General features: G+C 45.4%; 1 protein-coding gene across 1 annotated transcript; it reads right to left on the reverse strand.

Moving 5' to 3' along the window:
* Window positions 1-5,771: 5,771 nt before the first annotated feature.
* LOC150018137 (calcitonin gene-related peptide 2-like) lies at window positions 5,772-10,584 on the reverse strand. The gene is made up of 5 exons (XM_090267642.1): window positions 10,487-10,584; window positions 9,344-9,438; window positions 8,941-9,093; window positions 6,766-6,950; window positions 5,772-6,190 (listed from the first exon to the last, which is right to left on the reverse strand). Exons 2-4 carry the CDS (start codon window positions 9,427-9,429, stop codon window positions 6,791-6,793), a joined length of 399 nt encoding a protein of 132 aa, XP_090123768.1. The 5' UTR covers window positions 9,430-9,438; window positions 10,487-10,584; the 3' UTR covers window positions 5,772-6,190; window positions 6,766-6,790.
* Between the last annotated feature and the right edge of the window lie 222 nt (window positions 10,585-10,806).

Below are 10,806 nucleotides of genomic sequence, written 5' to 3' on the forward strand. Positions count from 1 at the left end.
CAACTAATGGACATAATCTAAAAGGGGGGGACAACTGGAGGGAGGGGGGCCACCGGGTGGAGGGGAGCAGAGGGAAGGGAAATTGGCACAAATGTAATATTTTAATCAATAAAACACATTAAATCTGAAAAAAAAAAAAGAAGCATAATTGATTGGTACAAAACAGACACATGGAAGTTAAGAATAATATAGGAAAGGGTGAAGCCAGAGAACTTACATGTACAGCCCATGGACATGAACTAAGGGGGGTGGGATTGCTGGGGGAAGGGAGGTACTGGGCAGAGGGAGCAAAGGAAAAAAATGGAAATACTGTAACAACATAGTCAATAAAATATACTTTAAAAAAAAAAACAGCAAGAGAAGAGAATCACCTACAAAGAGGTGCCTATTAGACTTCAGCTGATTTCTCAAAAGAAACTTTGAAGGCAAGAAGGGACTGGCAAGAAGTATTCAAAGTGATGAAAAGCAAGGACCTAAAATCAAGATTACTCTATCTAGCAAAGCTATCATTTAGAATGGAAGGGCAGATAAAGTGCTTCCCAGACAAGGTAAAGCTAAAGGAGTTCATCATCACCAAGCCCTTATTATATGAAATGTTAAAGGGAACTATTTAAGAAAAAGAAGATCAAAACTATGAACATTAAAATGACAACAAACTCACAACTATCAACAACTGAATATAAAAAATAAAAACAAACTAAGCAAACAATCAGAATAGGAACAGAATCATATGTATGGGGACCATTTGGAGGGTTATGAGCTGGGAGGAGGGAAGGAGAGAAATGATGCAGGGATTAAGAAGCATAATTGGTAGGTACGAAATAGGTGGGGGGGGGGGGGGAGTTAAGACTACTATAGGAAAGATTGAACCAGAGAACTTATATGCACGATCCATGGACATGAACTAAGCGGGGTGGGATTGCTGGAGAAAGAGGGGTACTAGGCGGAGGGGAGCAAAGGGAAAAGAAATTGGGACAACTGTCACAGCATAATCAATAAAATATACTTTAAAAATATCCTTCATTAATGAAAGCATAAGGAGTTTTGTCAGTGAAAATACTGGAGTCAGGGTCTCCAAAAATTTTCTCTCCCATAAAAACAATGGAAAGAGTAACAAAAATTGTCAAAATTTACTCTTTCAAAATTTTAGCAACTAATCAAAGGCTTTTAGCAATTCAAGAAGCAATTATTCAGCAGAAACAGTTGAATAGAAAATGAGAATGGGGGAAAAATGGGACAACTGTAATTGAATAACCAAAAAATAAAATTAAAAAAAAGAAAAAGAAAATGAGGGCTGCCAGCCTTCAAAGCTTCCTTTTTTGGAAAACCCCATTTGCAATGCTGTCTCTTTGATCTGACACGGAGCTTGACCAGTGCAAAAAGCCTTTCTTTAGGAGCATTTGTTGAAAACAGCCACAGGCACTTACATAAATTCACAAATGCCTGAACTTGTGGGTAATATTTGGAGTAAATAATAAACTAACCAAAAACATTTACAGGAAAATCTGGAGAATATGATGTCTATAAGAACTTTGAAAATCTCTAACATATTACTGGGAATATAGAAAGCCAAGTACATGTGCATGAAGCTGCGTGCATGCTCAGGAAAATACCTGACCTTGAGGCTGTCTGCAAGCAGGAAGCCAAAACTATGACAGAGTTATCAAATAATTGGTTGGCTGTTGAAGGTATGTCACAACATGCAGGCAGAGCACCTTGGTAAAGACTGAGAGACTTTTTGATTCCAGATAGTAAAGAAATATTTGTTCAATCATTAACTGAGCACTAAGTTACCCAAGCAGAGACTTCAGTGGCTACATGACAAAGAATAAAGACTTTTAAATTTCAGTTCAGAGAAGTCACTAAGCAACCAAGCAACAACAGCTGCAGTGAAAAACAATAATTATATCCTAGCATTAGTGTCAGGAAGCAAATATGATTTCCAAAGTTTCCACATTATATTATTTTAAAATGTCCAGTTTTCAAAAAAATATATGAGACATGCAAAGAAACAAGAAAGAATAGCCTATATGCATAAGAAAGGAAGTTAATAGAAATTGTTTTTCAGGAAGCACAGACATTGAACTTATTAGACAAAAAATTCTAAATCGGTTATTTTATATATAAATAACTCAAGGAAATAATATCTAAAGAACTAAAGGAGACTTCCGGCCAAGATGGAGGCATAACCAGACACTCTGTGTCTCCCTCCACAACTAAGAAGGACTACAACTACCTCAAAACTAGAACAACCAGAAGTTTCAGAAAGTCAAGCTGCATGGAAGTCCAGCAAACAAAGATATAAAAAAGAAATACTCATCCAGACAGGTAGGATGGGCAGAGCTGGGGTGGAGAAGACACGGTGTGGTGGCGGCAGCAGCAGCTGCCACAGTGGCAGGCTGGCAGAAAGCACAGTTACATGTTTTAAATTCAGGAGGAACACCTGGGGAGCATTCCCAGCTCCTCACCGGACTTAGCAGCTCACGGTCCCAGCACGAGGGAAAATCAAGCCTCATTGCTTCTGACTGTGCAGACCAGTAGGGGTTGGGGTGGAGGCAGAAACAGCTGGTCTCAGCAGAGTCCACTTGTTTAAAGGGCCCCCACAGTCCTAGAACATCTGCAGACCCACACACTCTGCTGCCACGGCAGCAGCTAGAGGGGCACCAGTCCAGTGCAGAAGTGGGAGAGGTGCCTGGAAAAGGGGCAAGTGCCGGGCAGGCAGTATTGTTCCCTCTCGGACGCCTCCCCCACATACAGCGCCACAACGTGGTGAAACAGGTCACCCTGTACTAATGAATCCCTAAGGCTCTGCCCCTTACAACATAACAGGAGTGAGAGCTCTACCAGGAATGTGGAGGCAAACAAACACAGGAGCCTGTCAAGATGAGGAGACAGAGAAGTATGGCCCAAAAAGGGGAACGGGTCAAGGTTCCAGTGGGAGAACTAAGCAAGGAGGAGATAGCCAACTTAGCAGATGCAGAATTCAAAACACTAGTAATAGAGATGCTCACAGGCTTGACAGATATACTTGAGTACAGCAAACACATAAGGGAAGAAATGAAGGCTATGCTAAGTGAAACAAAGGAAAATCCACACAAAACCAATGGTGAAGGGAAGGAAACCAGGGTTCAAATAAATGATTTGGAACATAAGGAAGAAAAAAACAGTCAACCAGAGCAGAATGAGGAAGCAAGAATTGATAAAAATGAAGAAAACTTCCAAAATTTTGTGAAAGAGATGGACATACAGGTCTGGGAAGCACAGAGGGTTTCAGGCGAGCTGGACCCAGAGGGGACCACACCACAACACATCATGACTGAGATGCCAAAGGTGAAAGATAAAGAGAGAGTCATGGGTAGAGTAAGAGAGAGGCAGAGAGTTGCCTACAGGGGGGTGCCTATAGCACTATCAGCTGATTTCTCAGAGGACACTTTGCAGGCAGGAAGGGACTGGCAAGAAGTATTTCATGTGTTGAAAGGCAACCTGCAGCCAGGACTACTCTATCCAGCAAGGCTGTCATTTGGAATGGAAGGGCAGATAAAGTGCTTCCCAGACAAGGTAAAGCTAAAGGAGTTCATCATCACCAAGTTCATTATTATATGAACTGTCAAAGGGACTTACCTAAGAAAAAGAAGATCAAAACTAAGAACACTAAAATGACAACAAACTCACAAGTATCCACAACTGAATCTAAAAAAAAAAAAAAAAAAAAAAAATCCAACTAAGCAATCCAAAATAGGAACAGAATCATAGGTATGGGGATCATTTGAAGGGTTATCATCTGGGAATGGGGAGGGGGAGAAATGGGGATATGGTGCAGGAATTAAGAAGCATAATCGGTTGGTACAAAATAGACAGGGGAAGTGAAGAATAATATAGGAAAGGGTGAAGCCAGAGAAATTACATGCACAGCCCATGGACATGAACTAAGGGGGGTGGAATTGCTGGAGGGAAGGTGGGTACTGGGCAGAGGGGAGCAAAGGGGGAAAAAATTGTAACTACTATAATAACATAGTCAATAAAATATACTTTAAAAAAAGAAAAAAAAAGAACTAAAGGAAAGTGTGAGGATGCTGTCCCACCAAATATAGACTATCAATAAGAGAGAAAGCCTACGAAGTCCTCTGTGTACAGTCTTCCATTACTCCTCTGAGCTCATCTCCCACTTCTCTTTCCCCTTCCTTACTAGAGATCTGACTCACAAGAAAAACAGAAAATAAAAGAACATGTTATAAACTTCACCACAGGGATGTAGTCATCAAAATTCAGAATGTGAGAAACTCTATTGGACAAATAACCTCGTTTCTCCAACAAATAAATTGCAAGAAGGGGGGAAAAGATGGAGGGGGAACCTCTAGATTAGAGGAGACTTAAAACATATCAACCAGCAGCAATATGAAGATCTAATTTGAGCTCTGACTTTATACACATATGTATATATAAATATATTTTGTATAATATATATGTATAATATATACACATATATAATTGAGAAATTTGAACCATAACTACATGTGAAATACTAAACTAAGAAATTACTGTTAATTTATTTTAGTTGTTAAATGGGATTGTGGTTATATTTAAAGAGTACTTTCCATTTAGAGATACATGGGGAGATAGGTATGGATATATTGATGTAATAATACATGGTCAGGGAAAATAGATGATGCATAGATGTACTATCATTGACCATAGATTGATCACTGAAGCCAAGTAAGAGTCTTAGTCCATTTGAGCTTCTATAAAAAAATAACACAAGCTGGATAGCTTATAAACAACAAATATTTATTTGTCACCATTCTGGAGGCTGGAAAGTCCAAGATCAAGGCACCAGTACATTCAGTGTCTTGTGGGGGGCCCATTTCCTCGTTCATTGCAACCCTCTCCCTGTAACTTCACACAGCAATCAGAGGAGCAATGGAATTCTCTCTGGCCTCATTTTAATGGCACTAATTCCATTGGTGAAGGGAGTGCCCTTTGACCTCCCAAAGGCCCCACCTCCTACTACCATCACTTCGGTGTTAGGTTTCAACATATAAATTTTGGTGAGGGGTGGGGGCACATAAACATTCACCCTGAAGCGTAAAGTAATGGGTAGAAGGGATCCATTTTGTTAGATAATGATTAGGTTGTTTATAAGTGTAAATGTTTCTATTTGTCTTCAAAATCTGATGATCTACCATGTGAGGAGGCTGGGTCAAAGAATGGCTCACAGTTTTCTAGAAAATACCAGGAGCCATCGTTGAGAAGCATACAGTGTAGTGGTTTCAATGATAAACTCTGGAAACCAACACCTGAGTCTGTGTGATCTTGAACTTAACGTTTCAGTGCCTCTGTTTCCTCAGATGTGAAGTGGAAATAACAATGGTATCTACTCCATAAAGTTGTCGTGAAGATTAAATTTATTCATAGGTACAATCTACTTTCTTAGAACATTGTCTTGTCTATAATAAGCACTCAAAAAATGTCAACTGGCCCAGGCTGGTGTGGCTCAGTGGATTGAGCACTGACCTGGGAACCAAAGGGTCAAAGGTTTGATTTCCAGTTGGGGCACATGCCTGGGTTACAGGCCAGGTCCCTAGTTGAGGGTGAGCAAGAGGCAACCCATTAATGTTTCTATCCCCCTCTTTCTCCCTCCCTTCCCCTCTCTCTAAAAATAAATAGAGAAATATCTTTTTTTAAATGTCAATTATTATTATTATTACATAGGAAAACAAGTTGAAATAAATCACCAGGGTCTTGAAACACATGTATCCAAAATATGTTTTTAATCCTGATGAAGTTCACAAATGGCACAATATTGACATTTTTTTAGACAAATTATATGGTTGGATTCTTAGACAACAAGACATAGCATCCCCATTACAACAGAGCATAGCATCACCCCAGAGGCCACAAGAGGCAAAGCTGCCATGATCAACATGATAGCTCTCTCAAAGAACCTGTTTGCTACCAGATAAGCTAATGAGAGATGCCCTCACATTTACTGCACATAGAATCAAATATTAAAAGGGTGCACAACAAATATGGAATTAGCTTGTTTTGCATTCAATTTCATTCCTTTTGAGTGACAAGGGTGCTTTTTTTGGTATCTATTAGGATGCAAACACGTATATCTTCCATGGGGCCTTCTCACCAAGTTGTTGTCAACAGAAATTAATAGAAATGGTGAGTTCAGCTTCATGGTAACCTGAGAGGAGAAAAAATTAAAAGAAGAGGAAGAAGAAAAAGGAGAAGAAGAATGAGAACTAGGAGAATGAGAAGGACAAGAAAGGAATAAACACCATTATTACTGAAAAGAAAGTGAACTTCTTTAACTAAACAGCATTTACAAATTATGGGTATGAGAGGTAAGCAGGCTTGTAAAACAAACAATAATAAGAATAAGTCAATGGTCACTATGAACATTAGCTGTAGTATGATGATTACAGCCCTCTGGACTGAACCTATGAACGTGGATCAAGAGTTGAGGGCTTTCTGAACCTGGGTTCATTAACAAGGAGTATCCCTCGCTAAGGTGTGCAGGGCCCTCCTTTTCTGAATTCAGTAAGCGTTTCTCTTCTCAGATATATGAAATTGCATCTCTGCAGCCTGCCCGAGGGTTCTCACTTCCAGCTGAGTTGTAGAAGGAACTCACTACCTCAGGAGGAAGAATGCAATTGGAGAGAAGGGTCTGAAGGAACTGCCAGGTCCGGTGGGTTTCAAAATGTGGATGGTAACCTCCCAATCCCTTCCCCTCCCACCCAGCAGTGCAAGGGCTATCACCTTCCTCCTGGAGTTGGTTAGCAGCTCAGGCCTGAAGGTCCCTACGGCGGCGGCCAAAGGCTTCAGAGCCCACGTCGGTGGGCACGAAGTTGCTCTTCACCACGCCCCCAGATCTGCTCAGCAAGCCTGCCAGCCGATGGGTCACACAGGTGGCAGTGTTGCAGGCTCTCTTCTGGGCAGTGACACTGATTTGCAAGGTGGAGAAAGAAGAGAAAACCTGTTAGTGAGAGGATGGAGTCAGGAGCCTCTATCTCATGGGACCTTCTCTAAAAGAATCGTAGCTCTTCAACACACCACTTAAGAATAAGTGTTTCTCCTAAATGCAATTATCAAAGCTGTTAGAGGAAATGGCCTGACAGCCTTTGCTAGCAGCTCTTCATGGAAAAGAAAAAAAAAGAAAGAAAGAAAAAAGAAAGACCCAGTTCCTAACCATGGAGCACAGGCTGAAACCCTGAACTTACCATCCTGTAGTTGCCATCCCCTTGGGATAGGAAGGAGTTCTCGACAGAAGCCCCACCCAACCCCCAGGACACACAAGAAGCTTACAGAAGCCAAACCCCAGCCACGGGCACCAACAAAACCACTTTCCATGGGAAAATAAAAGTTCCCAGAAGACTTCCCTGGAAGAGGCTCTGAGAGCAGGGCTTTGCAGCATCCTTGCCCAGAAGTGCTTACCTGCTCCTCAGCATGCCTGTACTTGATGCTGGAGCTGGTTCCCAGGGCCCACTCACCAAGTCCTGTATGCAGCTACCCTGAGGCTAAAGTTACTCTTAAACATGGGCCCTGGGCACTCTCAAGCCTTGAAGAGGGACCAAGGTAATAAGCACCACACTGTAAATCCTTTTAGAAAATAGGCTTATCCATCAAGGATGACGCGTGAAGGATAAAACAGGAATTGGAGGGCTCTGCCCTGATCTCCTCTAGGATCTCATGAGGCCTCCCTCACTCTCTCCTATCTCTGACCTGGTCTATGAGTCCTGCTCTCTTTCCTTCCATCCCGAGGTCCCCAACATTCTCTCTCATAAGCAAAGCTACCACTACCAGCATGAAGAGCAATCAGGTTGAAATCTGCATGCATTAAGTTCAATGGGAGCAAGAAAGGAAATTGGAATGGAGTGAAAGGATTTTACTTGGAATCCTGGGACACCCCCAAAGTTGGGGTAGTGGTCCTTCTCCAAGCCACTAGCTATATCCCTTTTCTTGCGAGGTGTTTCAGCCCCGAAGCCGATGCCAGAGAACATATAAAAGTTGTTCATGTACTTCAAGTATGTGCCCAGCACACAGGTACTCAGATTACTGCACTGCTTAGCTCTGGAGCTATCCAGGCTGCTGGGAAAAGATATGCCAGACAATACCATGCACTGGGTTGGCCCCTGGGATCTGTCATGCAGGTTAGGCCAGGGAGGAGTCACTTAGAGTCACTTAGAGCAGGGGCAGGAGGGGCAGGCAGAGGGCAGCTCACACATCCTCCATTAGAAGTCCGATGGTTGCTGAGCCAGGCAGTGTGGGGAAGGGCTGCGGTGGGAAAGGGGTGACCTCTCCTGGCCTTCCTCATGCTGCTCAGGCCTTCATGCTCTGCAGAGAGGTTCTCAGGGCAGGTGCAGGTGCAACCATGCCTCTGCCTGAGCAGTACCAGGGCCAGAGCAGGGGCTGGTGTGTGCTCCAAGCTCAGGGTGCACAGAGAGGTGTGGCTGTGGAGGGTGTTCCCCAGCCCTGGGACAACATGCACATCTCCACAGATCCTACCTCAGACACTGCTCTACCTGACCCCACCCTCTGCAAGGCCTTTGGCATCGCCTTGCATGTGTGCAACAAAGGCTCCTTACAGGTGTGAGAACAACACACACAGGTTAAATTTCTAACACATCCTGAGATATACAGGGTCCACCTGCTGGCTTCAAACTTACCGGTCTTAATTCATCCGGTGCTGGGATGTCTCCTCAGTGGGGTCAGACTACAACTCCTCATTTCATTTCCTAACACCTTTCAGAAATGGATCTTTTAAATGTGTCTAACCGCAGTCCCTCCCGCTGCCCCTGGACCTGTCTCTCACGGAGCATGAGAATGGCTGGGCTCCCAGGCCTGTTGAACGACACCCTGCTGGACTCCTGATGTTTTCCCTACCTGCCTAGGACATGTCCTCCTGGATATGCCAGCATGGGTGGGGAGTCTCACCTGGAGTCCTCTGTCTCCTGCTCTGGCTCCTCCTGCTCCAGCTCATTGGTCTTCCTCTCTACATAGGCCTTCAGCAGTGCAGCCAGTAGGAGGCGCCCTTCCTTCTCACTGAGTGCTGCCGGGTCCAGGTCTGGGAGGCTCTCCAAGGCAGACCTGGGAATGGCAAACCCAATATGGGCTCTGAGTCCTTGTCTGGTCCCTCCCTAAGATAAGCAGCCAGTCTTCCCGATCACTGTCACTTGCCCTGAAAATACGCCCTTCTCTCCCCACTACTAGCCCACAGGGCTTCAGGCCAGTGTCCACCTGAGGGTGTTGATTCACTGGGAGCCTTGCTGTTGTGACTTCGGAGACACAGAATTGCCTTGTGCCAGGGGCAGTGGCTAGTAGCTTCAGGCTGTCTCACCTGAGTGGTGCTGCCTGCAGACCGCCTGCCTGGCACAGGACCAAGATGCTGAAAGCCAGGAAGGGAGAGGACATCCCGAAGCCCATGATGCCTCTCTGTAAAAGGAGAATAACGTTACCGCGGCACCAAGAGCAAGCATGGCCTGGAGCCCACAGACCTAGGTTCCAGTCCTGCCTCTGCCACACCTGCCTGGTGTCTTCAGGCAGGTTACCCCACCTCTTCATGCCTTGGTTCTTTTCATGTGTCAGATGGGCTGTTGTGAATCTCAAAAATACATTTTAGTAAATGGCTTGGTAGAGCAGAAACAAGCATCCTGGGGTAAGAATAGGACAATTCTGGCTCTGTTCTGTGGGAAGTTGGAGAGAAGCCACAAACGTGCTCAATCTCACAAACCCACACCTTTCTTCCTCTGCAGAAACCAGGCGCAGATCCACCCTGCTATCTACTTAATCTCCTGTCTTCTAGGGACTGAGAAATCTAGGAGCACCTTCCCCCAGGCTGAACTTCCCGGTAACTTGTGGGAGAGGGAAGAGGGAAGAGTAAATTGGAAGAGTGCTGTGGGTTTGAATGTGGGGGAGGAATTTAACGTGCCAGTTACTGGCGTCTCAGGAATGCACTGGGGCGCAATTTAGCTGCAGATCCTAGGCGCCAGCACCCCGATTTGAGCCCACTGTTCTGGTTCGCTGACTGCACTGCCTCAGGTCTATGCCACTGCCCCAGGGACACTTGCGGGCTGGAGGCTCCTCAGAGGACGACTCAGGGTTCCACAGTCCCGGGAGCCAAATGGGGTCCCTGAGGACACAGACCGCTCAGGGCACTCCCAGACCAACCCAACTCCGGCAGGATGCTGCTCGCCGACGGGCACCAACGCAGGGGCCACAGACCCTCCTCGATGGGCTCACGGAGCTTCCAGCACCCAGGCGAAGACCTTAGGATGTTTAAGGTTCCACTGATGCTACTTAAAAGAAAATGCCCCAGCCACCCACCTTCTCCTTAGAGGGACAGAGAGCTAGGAGCACCTGTCTGTAGCTGGGCCGAGATGGTTGTGACAGGCAAAGGCAAGGCAAGCAGGCAGGCAGGTGGAGCAAGTTGGATGAACTAATCCAGAAGCAGGTTATTAAAGTGGAGTAGGAAATTCCTCACCTGGAGACCTGAGCTGCAGGAGACTGCAAGCGGCCGGTCCACTCGGATGGACACTACGCCTGCTGTGGGCGTCTTCCCGGCTGAGCTCTTGGCTCTTATTCCAGTGATAGTGGGAGGGGGGTCCCCACGAGCCCGCGCGGCCAATCCAAAGTGGCCAGGACCGACCCAGCTCCGATTGCGTCATTGCTCCCGCTCCCGGCACCGGTCCACTAGGGAGGGGAGCCATCCGCTCAGACTGTCTTTTGCAATGAGGTCATTGCTTGGAGAGCTTGAGGGCTGGCAGCGGGTGGAGAGCCTTCGACGTCCAGAAAGTGGGGACA

This window comes from Furipterus horrens, unplaced genomic scaffold, assembly GCF_987537825.1.
Source record: "Furipterus horrens unplaced genomic scaffold, mFurHor1.1.pri manual_scaffold_2, whole genome shotgun sequence".
NCBI classification, from domain to species: domain Eukaryota; kingdom Metazoa; phylum Chordata; class Mammalia; order Chiroptera; family Furipteridae; genus Furipterus; species Furipterus horrens.